Source organism: Ursus americanus, chromosome 14, assembly GCF_024610735.1.
Source record: "Ursus americanus isolate L20-20 chromosome 14, mUrsAme1.1.p, whole genome shotgun sequence".
Lineage (NCBI taxonomy): Eukaryota > Metazoa > Chordata > Mammalia > Carnivora > Ursidae > Ursus > Ursus americanus.
In genome coordinates, this window is record NC_142140.1 from 28,377,628 (window position 1) to 28,395,281 (window position 17,654).

Here is a 17,654-nt window from a genome sequence, read left to right on the forward strand (position 1 = left end):
GCATGTCCCCTGATTTCCCCAAGCCTTGTTTTCTGATCTGCAAAATGCAGTAATTCCTAGGATCTGAATGCTGATTAGGCGACAATGTCATCTGCTAAGCACACACGCAGTATGGTGAAGATGCCAGAAAAGATTCTTGGCTACAAAGGCCTTAAGATAAACGAAGTCATTTTAGGTGTGAAATTTTACTCAGAAAAAAAGAGCTACCTTCAAAGCAATGTTCCTCCAGATTCCAGGAAAAATTTTTTTAAATGACTTGTCAATACTCCCAATTCTCAGTGGACGCTGCCGCCCTGCTCGCACTAGCTAAACTACGCTTCAGAACAAGTTAATGCACAAGCTGATGCCCAGGCAGTGACTGGGCCGCCCGCACGAGCTCCTTGCCAGCCTCAACCTCAAGTTATGCTCATCAGAAAGAAACCTTCCAGAATCTTCCTCTTCTTTCTGAGTGGCAGCAGCTGTGTGGCTCCCGGTCTTTTCAGGAACGTCAGCACATGGGTGCCATGTAAACAGCTTGTCTTGGTAAGACGGGATCTGGAGCTCTTGGAATGCATTTTCTGACTGGTAGTAATTCAAAAGGTGCATTTTGTTTTCATCCTGAGTGGTAAGGCCAGGATGGCGCACTTCGAAAACCATTCGATTTATGGCCTCTCCCTCATCTCTATAGACTCTTACAGCTCTGAACTGTCGCAGAGTTGAGATGGATTACAATATCTAAACAGCACACACAGGGCACTCTTTGCAAAAGATACAAACCGGGACTATGGATTTTTCATTGATTTTATCTTTTTAGCTGCCCTACCACCCCGACCCTTGCTCCAAAACATTCTGCATGTATTTCCGGCTAGCTTCATGGTAACTTCTGCATGGTTAGGATTTCGGTCCCTGCAGCCCCTCAAAGCCGACCTTGCAAGGAGCACTTAAGAACTGTAACCTCCTCCCTGTAACATCTGAGCTCACCGATACTCAAGAAGAAGTTTCTTCCGCAGATCCATTTTGCTGCCTGTAAAGATGCTGCTCAAACAGTCCCCAGTGGGCCTCTACGAATCTTCTAGTCGGGGAATGGGGGGGAAGAGGTCCCTACCGTATTTTCTAGTTTGGGCCAGATGTGAAGTAATGAGACTCCTCTACGGATGGACCTGCAAAGGTGTTCCTTTAAGGAAACCTACTTTTGCTAAATGATGCCAGTGGTCTGAGTTCTTAAGGGTACTTCCAGCCACTCAAGGAATACCTGTGTGCTCTCCACCTTAGCATGTGTCCTTGGGGCCGTGTGACCATCTCTGGCCCACAGTGAGCAAGTGGTACTGAGGGATTCCACTTCTGGGTCGTGCGGTTGAGAACGAAGCGCCTCCTTGATTTTCGACCCCTGCAGCAGCCATTTGGGAGACACGGGTCCCAGAAAGAAGCTGCAGGTGCACGAGGGCTGCCCAGCTCTAGCAGACTCCCCACAGTGACAAAGAAACTTCGTGTGGTGAGGCCACTGCTGGATGTTGGGGTGCGTCTGCAGCAGCTAATGCAGCCCGATCCTCGGTGACTGAGGCTGACCACTGGGCTTCAAAGTGGGGTGGGTGCTGGGTCAGTCATGTCTCTAACCTATTTAGGGATGTTCCTCTGGAATGGCCTCGAGGCCCACTGGGAGCATCGCTGGAACCCATTTCATTAACCTGTCCTTTTTTGGCCCAAAGTGGTTCTTCTCAGTTGGTTCACCTATATTTATGCTATAGTTAGCTCCGAACACGTGACTTTCAGCTATTTCTAGGATAAATACTTGGCACTACTGATGGTCAAAAGAATGAACTCTAGAAGGAACTTCCAAAAGCTATTTTTAAGCAATGTTTGGAGCAAGGACACATGACTGGCAAGTGTACAGCTATACACGGGTTACATTTTGGGGACAGCGCTCGTTTAGGGCTGTAAATCTGAGGTTATCGAAGAACAAATTTGCAGGCACACCAGGACCCAAAATTAAAATGTGATTTTCCCCTAACGTCAGGGATAACCCAGCGATCACTGCTTACCACCTGCCAGGCCCTGGGATCACCCTTTCCCGTAGCAGACACCTACTCCTCATGGGAGCCCGGCGGGCACATTTCTTCACTGTTTTGCAGCTGGAGAAGCTGAAGGTGGTGAAGTCGGTTTGTCAAAGACCCAGTTTCTCCGTCCTTTTCCCCCCGGCACCTCTCCTAAGGGGCCATTTTTAAAGTTTCTATTTTAATTCCAGGGAGGGAATGGAATGCAGGGTTCTCTGTTTCAGGCGTTCACTACAGGGATCCAACACTTCCGCACGGCGCCCGGTGCTCACCTCGACGCCACACTTCCTGAGGGGCCTTCATACACCGCTTCCCAGTCACTGCCCCCCCGTAAAACTGTCCCACCAGTAACATGCGTGCGACATACCTGTGCTTTACCTATAAAAGAAGTTTTGCTTTTGCTTTACCTCCCAAGTACCCATTCGCACCCCTTTGGGAAGAACTCACCCCTGCTAACGACACTTGCTCTGAAGCTATGGGTAGTGACGGTGGGGCTGGCCTGGGCTGCCCCCTCACCTCTACACAGCACCGCCTTTTTCTCCTCTTGTCTTTCTGTAGCATGGTTCCTGTATGCCTTTCCATCATGCTTGGGGTAAGCTTCATTTCCCTTTAGGCGGCACCCAGGACCTTCAGGATCTGGCTCTTGCTGTCTCCACGGGTCCCTGCTTATGAGCGGCCCGATTCTCTCCAGCCCCTTGCCTGTGCACCCTCTTCGCTAGTGTCCAGCTGCTTGCTCTCCAAGCCCCAGCTGGGGCATCAGCCCTCCAAGCAGCTTTCCCCTGATCCTGCCCCTACCTTTGTGCTAGCAAAGCAGCTTGGATTTCATCCTCCAAACATCCTCTATACTCGATTTTATGTACTCGTCTGCCTCCCCCAGGGGGCTGCAAGGACCTTGGGAGAAAGGAGCTTATCCCCCAAATCCCCAGGCCCAGCGTGATGGGTGGCAGGTGCGACAGAAGCAGCACATGAACAGAGGAAGTTGCACGTGGGTCCCGCACCCAAGCAACAGAAGAAACAGCTTTATCATTTCTTCAACAACACAACACTTGTCGACTGCTGTAGGCACTCTGATAATCCTACAGCTGGGATGAGACTGGAAGGGGCCCCCAATTTTCCATGCATTCATGGCACCCGAGTCCTCACTAAGAATCCGAGGCTGACCAGGCTGAGCTCAGGTGCCTACCTTGTTTCTTTCCTACTACTCGCATGGGTCATTCTCTGCTATCCAAGTCTGAATTCTCTTTTCTCAGCAGAAATCCCTCTCCTCCTCATTCTAATTTCCCAGCTTTTTTTTTGGAGCTGGTGCTGGCTGCTTCTGTCTGCCTGACACCTGCATCCGGTCACCTTTCTGGGTTTTGAGGGTCCTCTGGGAAAATATCCCTTGTCCAGTTTTAGTCCATGGGGATTGCGATGGCAAAGACCTCACTTCTGGGCTCCAGAGTTAATCGAAGAGCCAGGCCTGACCAAAGTCTTTAATACCTCTGTTCCAGAAGGTTCTAGGGGTGAATCAATGACCTGAGTCTGTTGTAAGAAACACCATCTGGGGGATTTAAATGGAACTGTTATGGAAGAGAAATTCCCTCTCTGCTGGGATGGGAGGATGTAGGTCTGACATGGGCCAGAGGCCACCATGTGGAAACAGAGGGCCGAAGAGAAAAGCCAACACAGGGACAACAGACCCGGGAGACGAAGAGGGAGACAAACACAGGAACACAACACGAGCCCTGCTGTCCTCATTCCATTTCTCCCGTCTAGCTGGGCCTGATGCTCCAAAGTGTTCCGCTCCATGAATCAGCCCATTTTCCCCTCCTTGTGCTTAAGGCACTTTGAAAGAGATTGTTGTAAATTCCAACACAGTGGATGCGATCACTGCACACTGCTTAGTCCAGAGTGGGCCTTCAACAAACATCTGGTCCTTCACCTTCCCTGGTCACAGCTAGCAGGGGAGGCTCACAGGCAGGCGGTGGCACAACAGGCCCACTAATCCCACCTCCGGTTGACTTTGCTGAACGTCGGTCATGCTCAGCTTTCACAGTATGGAGGTGGGAGACCGGCATCTTGGTGCTTCAAAAAGGTTATGGATTCTAGAGTGAAGAGGTCCTATGTTCAAAACCTGGGTCCGCCACTTTCTACAGCACCTCCAGGAGCTTCCAGTCCCTTGTTCTTAAATGGGATAATAGTACCTGTCCTAAGGTTTACTCGGACAATCACAGGAGATGGTGGTACCCGAGCACTTGGCCTGGTGCCCGGCACTTAAAAAGAGACTCAGGAAACATTAGCAAGCATGAACATCCTCGCACAAGGGGACACTGGTGGAGAAAAAGAAATCCGAGAGCTCAGGTTTCATTTCTACTGTTTCACAAATTCATTTGATGGCAGGACTCTCAACACACTCAGGAGCCAGGAGAGCTGCAAAGGGTCTGCCCTCGGTTGCAGAAATGGCCTCCACAGTGAGCTGTTTGAACCCCCAGGTGCCTGGCCTGCCCCCAAGGACACAATCCAGAAGGTTCTGATCTGCCTCAATGCTCTACGTATGTCAAGTCTGTCTGGCAATCATCTGTTCTCGCTGTGCCTCAAAAGGCAGAAGAGGAGCACTGAGGTCCTAGCTTCAAAACCACATCGCCAACGGGACATGCACGTCTCTTCCGCACTTAGCGATTTTCTGTGAGCCCCCCAACGCCTCCTCCTTGCACATTAATAAGAAACAAAAAAGTTGGACAGAAAGAGTCCTTATCTCCTCTCGGCCGTTCTCCTGCTTAGCCAGCTCATCTGTCCTAATGCTAATTTTAACTTCCTTCATCTGTAACAGTGTTGCTCCTATTCCCTTCTGCGGGCTGGCAGGAAGAGTCTAGTGAACGCTCGTGTGCACAGGTCACTACGTTCAAACTTCTGGTTACTTTAAATCAAGCTCTGAGTACATACCAACTGGTAGGTATATCTAACCATCATAGATTTTAAACACATCAAGTATTATTCAAGACATTTTCAGACGAACCATGAGAGACTGTGGGCTCTGGGAAACAAACTGAGGGTTTTAGAGGGGAGGGGGTGGGGGGATGGGCTGGCCCGGTGACGGGTAGTAAGGAGGGCGCGTGTTGCACGGAGCACTGGGTGTTACACGCAGACAAGGAAGCACGGGACACTTCATCAAGAACTAATGATGTACTTGTATGGTGACTAACAACTAAAAACAAACAAAACATTTTCTATTCAAACCGAGTTTTTCAAAAGTATATGCAGTTGTCATTTTCTAATAGGAAAACACATCTCGAATGGAAGGTCTCAAAGTTCTCTTTACTGTTTTCCACAGGCCCTCCCTCTGTGTAGCCTGTAGTGTCAACACCCATGTTCTGGCCGGCCTGGTCTCCACGGACACCGGGCCACACAGCCCTTGCTCCCAGCGAGCTGTCTGGGGGGGCGGGGGGGCGGTGGGGAGGCAGAGGACCAAGCTGGGCCCGTCAGAAACAGTCCTGAGGTTTTTGCTACGACTGCTTAGGGCAGGAACTGGTTCACACCAGGGCTGCTTAGCAACAGTGTCCGGTCTGGGGGCAGCTGCGCACCCTCTCTGCTCCTCCGTGAGGAGGGTCTGCCACTAAAACCACACGCACGCACGCACGGTACTGAGCAGAGCCAAGAGAGGAGTGTGCAGACCTTGTTAGTTCCGTGTGCTCAGCTAAACCCAGGTCAGGCAGCTTCCCATTTTCCAGTGGGCTCCAGACCAGCATTTGTTTGCAAACCACTTTGTTCTAGGGAAGGCACAACAGGGAGGTGACTCACCCCCAAACACCAAGATTTTCATGATCTAGCTGGCCTGCTGTATTCACACAGCTACAGGGGCCATCAGACACCTGGGGAGGCCAGAGATGAACCCTTCCTTATTCCCTGGTTCTACTGAATGGAGAATGGGCCCAGGGACCCACAGCCTTTCTGCCAGCAGATCCCGTCAATCCCACCTTCAAAATATGTCTAAATCCAACCGATTCCTACTGCCTGCACTGCTGCCCCCTCATCACCTCCTCTGGACTCGTCAAGTCCAGCTCCCCTTGCTCTGCTGCTGCCCTATCCTCTTCGGGCTTTTCGCAACACAACAGCTAGGTGAACCAGAAGTCAGATCACAACACACTTCTGTAGCAAACCCTACTTATCTCGGGGTGAAAGGCGATATATGCACAGCAGCCCACGAGGCTGTACAGGACACGACTCCCTTCTACCCCATCTCTTCCTGATCCTCTCTCCTACCCCTCTCCCCAATGCTCACGTGCTCCAGCCACACTGACCTTTTCACTATTCCTGAAACGTGCCGGGCACACTCCTACCTCAGGGCCTTTGCACATGTGGTTTCCTCTGCTTGTCACCTGCCCCCAGTGGAGCCCATCTGACTCCCTCCTGCTTTAGGTCTTTGCTCAAATATCACTTGCCACTTAGGTTGAATATTCCGAGTAGTTACGGAAGCTCTAAGTCCCAGACGGCCCCTCCCCTTTCCAGATTTAGTTTTCTCCATTACACACTTACCATCACTTTAAGTATCACATATCTTACTTATGGGCTTTGTTTATTGCTGGTCTCCCCCACTAAAAAGTAAGCTCCAGGAGGTAAGACTGCCTGGAACATAATAGGAGTCAAAATTAACTGAGTGAATGGCAAGAAGAAAGCATGGGATGGGGATAGGACACTTGTTCACCATGGAGGAAGCTCGTTCAAGGGCAGAAGCGTCCCACAGTAGTCGGAGAGGTAAAGGTAGCCAGGCCAACCAAGAGGTCCAGCCTGCCTCATTCAGTTAGGCTGCCTCAGAGAATGCAGCTGGAAAACAGAACTTTTAAACAGAAGCTGCAAACAGGCTTCCCAGGAGGAACAGTGAGAACCAGTTCAAGGGCAATGATAATTCAGGGAGGACTTAAAAATCAGCTGTATCTATATTACGTGTATTAAATGCCACATAATGTGCTAAATGTTTCCCTATCATCTGATTTTCAGCAAAAGGCTTTCACAGACATCTTAAAGTCAAGAAGGGTCATTATGCAGACACAACAAAGTGAAACATGGCCCCAGAGAAGGTGGAAATGCTGGGAAAGTTATACACTCATTTTGCAGGTTCAGAAACGAAAGCTTCAGGTGGGAATGGGATTTGAATCCGGCAAGTACCAATGCTGGGGTCTGAACCTGGATGTCCCGGATCCCCAAGCAAAATCTCCTTCGGCACGCCATCTCAGGAGCTCCTCCATCATGGCTCTCGCCTACCAGCTGCTTCCAGATAAAGCAGATCCCCCAGGTGGTGACCCTAGACCCACTCCAGCTGCCTCAGCTTTACGAATGAGAGGCCCCACCCCGGGCAGCCTGCTTACAGCAGGACCTAGCCCCCCCTTCCCCCCTATTAGGTGCAGCCTGGCTTACTCACCTCCAGTAAACTAGCACAGCAATGAGAAGGATGAGGCACACGAAGGTCAAGGCTGATACCACAATCAGAGGGATGATCCACTCCATCCTCCCTGGAGAAGGACGGCTTATCATTCCAGAGGTGTTCTTTTCTGCTGCAAAGAGAAACCGTGGCAGTTAGAGGACAGGGGCCAGTGGAGAGGGGGAGCGGGGGGCCGGAGGAAGACACAGAGCTCCGTCCCAGTTTGGGGTGGTTTCCTGAGGACTGAGCTGCCTGCTCTGGCTGCCCTAGGACAAGAGGGGCCATCGGCGGTGGGCGCCATCTCCCACCGAGTCCCCACCCAAGCGAGGCTTATTCCCTAATTGCCAGGGGGCTGGACGCACAGATACAGGGCAAGACGTTCTCTCAGAGAGCTGCACAGAGAGAGATATCAGCTTCACTCCAAGAACAGTATGACCCGGGGCAGGTTTTGGATACACTGAAGAAATGGGCTCAAGTCTGAATGCAAAAATCACACTTGGCGTCTGGAAAGGGACTGGAGCGGTGGGAGGTGGCTGGGAGCTGCTCAGGTTCGCCAGCGCCAAGGCCGGAGGGAGGGCAGGAGGGCTTTTGCTAAGATAACCAGCTGGGACAGCAACGGTTCTATTCCTCGCCTGCTTAGCACCCAGTTCTGTTTGGGGAAAGCACCTCTCCCTAAAAGATAAAGCCGTAGTGGGACAATCATCCAGACGGGGCTCCCAGTCTCCCGGGCAAGGGTGGGGCTGGGCAGGGGACTCCAGGTAGGGCAGCAGCTCTCCCCCCTGGAGTCCCAGCCAGCCACTCACAGACTCCATTACAGCACAGTCCACCGGGAGCACCGAGATGCTTCCGCCCAGCAGTTCCCACCCGCCGGACTCTGGAGAGCCTGCGTCTCCAGCTTTCCCTCTTATCCCATTCCTCCCCACCCCCATCCTTCTAAAAGTTCAAAGACAACCGGAGCGAGGAAGCCATGCCTTGCTCTGCTCCCAGCACACGTCCGCCTCTAAAGAGCAGCCAGTCTACAGGTTCACAGGCAAGTCTGAAGCGACCCGGGATTCTCTCTGGTCCGCAGGTACCTCTTACCCAAGCAGCTCTTTCCTCTGGCTCTCGCAGGCCCCGAGGAGCGTCCCAAGTCCCCAGGAGCCTCCGGAAGGAACCTACTCTCCTTTATACCACGCGGAAGATGCCTGGAAATCTCCAGGTGGTGCAGATGAGGCTCCTATGGATGCCGAGCGGGGCTGGGAAGGGCAGGGGTGCTCACGGACAATCATGGGAGGCAGGTGGCGAGAAAGCGAAGGTTAGATGTGAGCGAGGGGAGAAGCCCCGGGAAGAGCCTACAGCTGGCTGCAGGCTGCCTTGCGCTCAGCAAAAACGAGGCCAGCGCTCCGCCAGCCCAGAGTGTCCCTCTGCAGGGCGGCTTCCACACGGGGCTCATCAGACTGGGTTTCCAAGGCGGAGAAGATGGGCTGACCAGGAAGGAAATAATTGGCCCTGGGAGCGGATTTGTAAAGAGGCAAGACTCCTGAGTAATGAAGAAGCGTGTTACAGAGCTTTTCACCGGCTTCTTCCAGCTTCCTTTGATCACCTCTGTTGTTTCACGCACAGTCCGGGCATCCCACGGGGCCAGACGGAGGCCAGCTCACGGGTAAGGAGATAGAGGCAGGCAGGCAGGCACACTCTGATGAGACACCATTAACACAGCACTTCACGGTTTATAAAGTATCTTCCTAACCGTGCCAGCCCATTGCTCCTGACCTCTTGCTCCACAGTTTCTCATTAGATGGCTATTTGCCAAGTCCCTAGTGTGTGCCCGACACGGTGCTAGGGGATGGGGAGGCGGCAGGACGTCAGGCAGAGACAGCCCTGTGCTGGGGGGTGGGAATCACTGGAAGGGAAGAGGCAGACGCTAGAACAAGGAGTTAGGATAGGATGAATGGGATGCCACGGATACAGCCCAAGGGCTACGCACAGCGGGAAGAGCTGTCCTAGCCTAGCGGTTCTAGAGGCGGCTCCTTGACACGGGTACCTGGAGGGTGAAGGGGAGTCAGCCAGGCTGAGTGCAGGGGAAGAAGTGTGTTCTGGACAGAGAGCATGAGAAAGGGGAGACCAAGATGGAGTAGGAGAGGCCACATCCGCCAGGGCCCTGTAAGCTGAAGTAGAAGAGGTTCTAGTCCCAAGAGCGCTGGAAGCTGAGGCTTAAGAGATCAGATGTACAATTCTTCCCCTTGACCTAATGTTTTAACAGCAAAGCTCCAGAAGAAGCAGTTACAAATGAGAATAATCGTGCTGGGCTCCAGCAGGGGGCAGCCCAGCCAGGCAGCTATCCGGCTGATGGCTGGGAAGGGCTGAAGGACTGGAAGGTCCTGTTAATGGAAACTATGGCAGGAGCACTGACATTACGGGCTACATGTCCAGTGAATTCGGTACCCACCCTGCGAGGCATTGGCATACTGGGGGACTCCCAATGTCTTATTTTTCTCCGTCTTTTTTTTTTTTTTTAAGATTTTATTTATTTATTTGACAGTGAGAGAAAGTGAGAGGGAACACAAGCAAGGGGAATGTGAGAGGGAGAAGCAGACTTCCCGCCGAGCAGGGAGCCCGATGAGGGCCTCGATCCCAGGACCCTGGGATCATGACCTGAGCCGAAGGCAGATGCTTAACAGCTGAGCCACCCAGGCGCCCCTCTCCCTGTCTCTTGACAGAAGAGGATTCTTACCTGTCTACTAACATGGTAGACGGGCAGGGGCAGAGGCAGAATGCAAACTCCAGGCCCTACTCATCCCGAAGCACTGGAAAGGACCCTTGGCCAGAGGAGCCCCTCACACCCATCTCTCTAAACAGTCACTGGAAACACCAGCTCTAGGCGATCTCTGCCATCCGAAAACCAGCAAACAGCGGCCATTCCAGCATGTCTGGGACTTAGGAGTCATGGTCTAGTTGTGAGGGTCAATGGCATATTCCATGGCCCCAGAAATCCCATGTGTCGGCCGTTACGTCTGTCCCTCTCTGGGCCCCCACAAAGCGAGGGTGCAGGTTTTCATCAGATTCTCGGGGAGCCTCCGGTCTCACTTGCCAGAGGACAGCATGGTGTGCAGATGGGTCTGGAAGCCACGGTGCGCCTGGGGCCGGGCTCGGGGCGACCTCAGCGTATGCAAGACTGAGGCATTTCTCTAACATTTCCCAGTGCTCGTGGGCGACCTTGGTTTTGAAGGAGTGGACAAGTGACCCTCCATCAGCAACACCTCGAGGCATGACAGACCTAAGAAAACACGGTTCCACCAGGCACTGGCTTTGCCCGGGGCTTCGCCCGAGGCCAGGCAAAAACACGAGCGCTGCTGGATGTCCATGTGAGGCATGACAAAGTAGATTTCATCGTTGCGTTCCCGGTCCTGCTTTGACTTCACGGTACTAGGAGCCTGGAATGTCATCGCGTCTGCACACAACCACGTGAATGCTGCTCCTGTCCCTCTCCTGAGGAATTCCGTGCTGCTCTCAGGGACAACGAGGCCTCCCATTATCTCCTGCGGCTCCCCACCCCTTGTGTTCCAGGAACACCCATCCAACCAGTGACCATGCTGGGCCACGGTGGGTCCCCCATCTTGGCCTTTGTCCCTGTCACCCCACTGCCAGGAATGCCCTTCCCACCCTGTCCCCAGAAGCTCCCATCGACCCCCCCAATCCTGGTTCGGGGCTGCTTTCTCCGTAGCAAGGCTTCAGGCTGTGCTATCTCTGGAGGGCTGAGTCAAGTTCAGATCACAGGTTCAAATCCTGGCTCTGCCACTTTCTATGTGACTTTCAACCAATAACCTGAATCAGTTGGGCCTGGAGTTCTTCCTCTATAAAAAACCCTGCTTCATAGGGATGGTGGGAAAATTCAATGGGAAGATGTGCCTGGCGCTGAGCGGTGCTGGTACCTACTCTCGCGCTCACCCACACCCTCACCGTGCACTCCCCTCACTGTACACGTCACACTCAATTATACCTGTCCTTCAGAAACGCCCGTCCTGCTGCCCGACTCAGTCTGGGGCCCGGCAGGCCCTCGGAGGAGCAAGTGTGATACAACGGTGAACTGCCAGGAACTACTAGGCACATGTAACATGCTGCCTGGGCTGGGTATACACTCGCCTGCTCCTGGACCTTCAGTCCCCCGACAATCCTCCCCATGTGAAGGCCTCCAGAGACTGGAACATACTATGAACTATTCGGTACAACCAACATCATGCGCTTCAGGGCCAAGCAGACCGGATGACAAACTCTGGCTCAGGCCCTGCTGGCTGTGTGGCTTTGGGTAAGTGACTGCCCATCTCTGAGCCCCTGGTCCCTCCTTTACCAAAGGGAGACATGATGATGCTCACCTCTCAGGGGACTTATAAGGAGTAAATGAGATCATCCACGGTGAAGAAGATTGTGCAAATTACGGCCACGTAACTTACAGAACCAGATGCAAAATGAAACCAGGGGGCCTCCTGTTCACAAGCTATTAAAGAGTCTCAAGATGGGGACAGCAGAGCGTGGAGGCCAGCACAGGGCCTTCTGAGCACAGGTCCCACTCTTCTGAAGCTGGCCTGAGCAGTATTAAGCACAGTGCCTGACACCGACGAGGCACCCAGAGAGTCCATTCTTCTCTTCCTTCCAATGGAACCAGGCACCGGTGCCACCAGTGTGGTACAATGAGCACTCCCGATTGTTGGGAGCAGCTCCCTTTCACTCAGAGCTTCACTTGTAACCCAGCTGCCTCCTGGGAGAACTTGGCTGCCCAGTTCCCGGAGGGCGTGCTCCCCTCCCCGATGCCCAAATCCTGACACCAGAGTAAGTCCAGACCTTTGAGTTAATGGAGCTTTTCCTCTCATCTCCATCTCTGATTGTCCAGATGGTCTGGTTTTCCCAGCAGAACGAGCTTTCGATTCCTGCCCGCCATGGGTTGTGTGAACTGGCAGCCCACACGTGCGCCTGGCTTGGCACCCCTCCCCCACTAATTATTATTAGATTGTGAGGTAGCTGCCAACATTAATAGGCAATAGAGTTCACATAAACCAACAATGGAATCGCCTACCAGCAATGTTTGGAGTTGGCAAGGCTGGCCTGAATTCCCACACGGCAAACATCAGCTGGAACCCAGCAGCATACTCTGCTCTGACAGGGCATGTGTCCCTTGTTTGCCACAGTCCTCGCTGCTCCCTAATGTCACCCACCAGACCTACCATCCTCACCCCTGACCCTGCTGGCAGCTCCCTCTAGCCCATCTAATTCCAGGCTGCTGGGGGGCACTCTGACCCAAGGAATGAGCAGAACAAAATGGACTTGGGTCCCTTCACAAGGGCTCGTCATCAAAAGCAAGAATTCGGTTTAAGAAACTCCTGACCGGGATTCTGAAATCACTGACCTAGCTCAAGAGAAGAAGCTGCTTCTGGACAAGGCACCTTTGCTAATTCAATACTTATTTTTAAAGAGATTTTGTTTTTCAAGCAATTAGCAATTAACCAGGCTATCGCTCCAACCATACGATGGGGGCCGTTTCCCTCAGTGAACCTGGTTGGACCTTTTCCATACTCTTTCCACAGCTGCATCTCCCTGGTCCATGTGTGCCAGGATGAAATGGGATGGGGGTAACAACTTACACCCACCTCTCCCTCCACCCCCACGGCTGCAATAAAGGGCTCCTGGGAAGGTAAGAAGAGGGAGGCCAGCCAGAGCTGGGACTCAGAAAATGAGCCTCCTTCTGAAACGTCTTCCAGATAAAACTTAGAGCAAGATGCGAACTAACCTGCTCTGAGCATTCGCAGGAGAGAAGCAAGGATGAATGACCTTCCCCACATCCCCTCCTCCTCCCAGCTTTTCTTTCAGCATCCAACAGAATCTGAGTAAAGTGCCTCCATTCTGCTTTAAAAAAAAAAAAAATTAAAAAAAAAAAAGAAAAGAAAAACAGTTTTCAGTGGCATATGTCATCACTGAATTAATGCTGTTTGCCTTTTACTGGCTTGGCTCTCATCCCAGTAGAAGCAAATAAAAACGGAGTACAATGTACTAGAAATGCTACAAGCAGTGATGTATCAGATGGATGCATCTGAAACGCTTCCTACCGCACGGTGAGGACCCAGCTTCTGCTGCAGGACAACAACCCCTACGCCGTCAAGACTAAAACGAGCCTGCATGCAAGAGACCACTCTCGGGAGTAGGAGAAAGCGGCACGCTTTCACTGTTCAGGAAAGATCGAGAGAAGGACACACGCCGGGTTCAACTGCGGGCAACTTGACGACATTTGTTCTGAGTAACACCATTCCTTAAAAACCACCCACAAACCGTGAATTAAGACGGCTGCTTAAAAAAAAAAACAAAAAAAACACACCACCACCCAAAAAACTGTGGTTAAAAAAACACGTAAAACTTACCGTCCTCACCGTTTCTAAGGGGTGGTTCAGTCGCGTCAAGTGTATTCACGCTGTTGGGTAACCAATCTCCAGACCCTGTCTTTCACCAGCAAAATGGAAAGTCTATACTCGTTAAACCATAACCCGTCTCCCCACAGCCTCTGCCAACGACCTTTCTCCCTCTGCCTCCATGACTTTGACGATTCTAGGCGCCTCATGCAAGTGGAATCCTGTATTTGTCTTTCTGTGACTGGCTTATTTCACAAGCATCACGTCCTCAAGGTTCATCCGTGTTGTGGCGTGTATCAGAATGTTCTTCCTTCCCGAGGCTGAATGACATCCCACTGTATGTACGGACCACATCTTATTCATCCGTTCAGCTGTTTGGGTAACAACCCACACGTGCATCCCTCGGCTGCTGGAAATAATGCCGCTATGAACGTGAACGCACAAGTATCTCTTCGAGACCCTGCTTTCAATTCTTTTGGGGAGACACCCAGCAGTGGGATGGCTGGATCATATGGTAGTTCTATTTTTAGTGTTTTAAGGAACCACCATATTGTTTTCTACAGCGGCTGTACCATTTTACATTCCCACCAACAGTGCGCAAGCGTTCCAAATGCCCTACATCTTCGCCAACGTTTGTTATTTTCTGTTTGCTTTTGTCATTTGCATGGTAGCCCCCCAAGCAGGTGGGAAGTGAGAAGGTGGCTGGCTTTTCACAGGGCCACAAAATTTGCCTTTATTTTTCTGGCGTCCCGGCATTACCTAAAGCATGGTGGCAGAGACCCGACTGTCAGTTACAAACATGTATATTCTCCTGCAAGGGGCCACGGGCTCTGGGCTCCCATTACGGTGCCTGAGCTGGATTGGAGCATCGTGTGTTTTCATTTATATTACCACCTGGAGTTCCTGGGAATAAGCACTCCTTACCCCTTCACGGAGAGCTCCCCTCATCACACTCAGACAATCAAACAGTCTGCCGTGTCTACTTCAAGTAGGCGTCAGGAAACTGAAGGTGTTTGATAAATCCCAATTTCATTCTAAGCCCTATAAATATGCTGGTCCTGACTGCCACCATAGACACTTGGTTGCAACATCGTGTGGCTTGGCCATCAGCGGGGACAGAGCCTGTACACTGTCTTACGTCAAATACATACGACAACCTGAACGCCTGACCCCAGCCTTCACGGAATGTTCTGCTTGTTCTCAGTGGGGTCTGGTTTCCCATACCAAGAGATACAGACTCTGTCCTAGTTCAAAGATCACTTAGAGGGTGGGGGGGGAAGGAAACTTCCAAGGGCCCAGACACTTTCTCAGCAGACACTAAACCACGCCAGCACTGAACAACTCCTTCGAGCCACTCCCAGCCGATGCTTTCTGACCCTCCCAGGAAGAGGACAGCCAAGAACAGGGACAGGCGGGATAATCTAAAAAACACCTCCAAAAAAGGGAACCTGACCCACAAAACTAGCCCTGGCTGCCAACTGCTTTGGAGAGTCCAAATGCCTGCCATAATTTATTTTACATACAGCACCTACGTTTCCCTCCACCTCCACACACTCTGGCTGAGTATCCCATTCATGATTTCTGCCGTCTTCACGAACCTGTCCTAGCACTTATTTCTGTCCAAGTGAACTTGGAAAAGGAAACTTTATATTAACAGGATAAATCCGAGTTTCTCAAGCACAGCGCCGCTGACACTTGGGACCAGGCTGGTCTTGGTTGTGGGGGGCTAGTCTGTGCTCAACAGCATCCCTGGTTTCTACCCAACTAGTTGCCAGGAGCAGCCCCTCCCCAGGCACGGCCACCAGAAATGTCTCCAGATATTGCCGAATGCCCTTGGGGAGAGGGGGACAAATTCCTCTCTGGCTGAGAACCTGTGCCATAAGCGGAAAACTATTTTTTCTAAAGCACACATTCAAATAGTCACTTGATAAGTAACATGTCATCTGAAATCTCGTCTTGTGTTGCCCGCTCGGGGAATAAGCCCAAAGCAGAAGGACAGCAGCACCGTGGGGGGAGGACACCCCTGGACTCTGCAGTCGGGGCGTGTGTTGGAGCCCTGTGTTGCCCGGACATGTTTCTTAGCTTTCTGAGTCTTGGTTCCCTCACTGGCCAAAGACAACAAGGACAGCACAGCCTGAACAGGGGTGCTATTGGACTACAGACACACAGCTGGGCTTTTAGCACAGGCAACACCAGCACGGAACAAATGTTACTCAGTACTGCTATTGTTTCCACAATCAAAGGTTTTCAAGGTGGGTTCCTCAGAGCTCGAGGGTTTCAAAGGGGTACCTTAGGGTTTGCCAAAGGAGTGGGGTGGCGGAGCTTAGCGCCCTCCACTGTGGCTCAAAGCAGAACAGCAGGGGCGCCTGGGTGGCTCAGCAGGTTAAACGACCAACTCTTGGTTTCAGCTCGGTCATGGTCTCAGGGTCGTGGGATCGAGCCCCATGTCGGGCTCTGTGCTGAGCTCAGAGTCCATTTGTGACTCTCTCTCCCTCTCCTTCTGCCCCTCTCCCCGGTCTCTCTCTCTCCCTCTGAAATAAATAAATCTTAAAAAACAAAAAAACACCAGAACAGGAGGCCCCATGAACTGACTCTGACCATTCTTAGCTCAGGTCCAAACAAAAGGAGGCCGGGAGACTGTGGTAGGCTGAGCCCAGAACTGGACCATCCTGTAAGCACCTGACTCAGGGCTGACGGAAAGGAGCAGCTGTAAGCACTCAGGGAAGGAGTGTTTATATACTGGGATTCTGAGCAGGATTCAGTCTGAGAAAGGACTTTCCCTGATTTGAGAAAATGAAAACGGAAAACTGTAGCACTAAATGATTGTTTTAGAGACCATGCCCACCCTGAAATGCTTCCGCTAGGGTCTGCGGTCGTGCATACCACCCCAAGAACATGTTATTGTATCAACTGGCTCCTGGGGGTGCCTGCACCATGTGCTGCCTGTGGCTCCTAAGAGAGGGGCCAGGGCGGATTTCCATGTGCCACACGCCCCGTCGAGGGCTTCACACTAGCAGATGTTAGCAAACAGACACAGTGGCTGCATGGAGGCCTCTCATCCTTCCCATCGGCTTCCAGAGCAGCTGGAACTATCGCAATCAACTCTACAGTCAAGGCCAAGTACCAGTGGTTCCTACCTCCCCGGCCCAGGGATGTGTTTAGTTTGGCGTACGTGAAAACAAAACAAAAAACGAAAGAAAGAAAAAAGAGAAAATGTTTTAAAAATTGGGATTCATTTAAAAATTGGGAGATGCCACACAGACTTGGGTTTCTGCCTCGCGAGGCATCTTCAGTGGCTACAATCAGGGGAACTGAGTGAGGCTGTCCTCTTTAGAAAAGACACGTGCATCTGGTTTGCTGTGGTCCTCAGTCCTCCCTAATGTCCATCACATGGCCCTCTTCTCTCAGTGACACCACCTGTCTGCTTTCTGTAGTTCGCTGCTTCTCCCACAGGAGGACTCCTTCCTTGTGGATTACTACTACTCACGAGACTTAAAAAGAGGTTACCAAACATCAAGGAATTTAAAACAAGCCTTTTGGAGATGCTGGTCAAAACATAACATAGTCTGTAACTTTAAACATGAATGCTTGTTTCAAAGAGACTAAATATAGGGGCGCCTGGGTGACTAAGTATCCGACTCTTGATTTCGGCTCAGGTCATGGTCTTGGAGTCCTGGGGACTGAGCCCCATGTCGGGCTCTGTGCTCAGTGGGGAGTTTGCTCGAGATTCTCTCTCTCCCTCTGCCCCTCAATACCTTCTCTCCCTCTTAAAAAAAAAAAAGGCTAAACATTGATTAAAATAATTGTTTACTTACTGTGAAGAAAACGAAATGAGATTTAAAGAAACGTACATGC

The 17,654-nt window shown here is 51.7% G+C and overlaps 1 protein-coding gene across 7 annotated transcripts in view; it reads right to left on the reverse strand.

Annotated features, from left to right (window-relative positions):
• The window catches only part of PTPRG (protein tyrosine phosphatase receptor type G), a 684,348-nt gene that overhangs the window by 74,556 nt on the left and 592,138 nt on the right, over nt 1-17,654 (reverse strand). For 6 of the 7 annotated variants that reach the window (XM_045807506.2, XM_045807511.2, XM_087866886.1 and 3 more), the window contains one exon: nt 7,426-7,558. In XM_045807506.2, coding sequence (XP_045663462.2) covers nt 7,426-7,558 — 133 coding nt within the window. The remainder of the gene's footprint in view (nt 1-7,425; nt 7,559-17,654) is intronic. The other variant, XM_045807508.2, reaches the window with a different exon arrangement.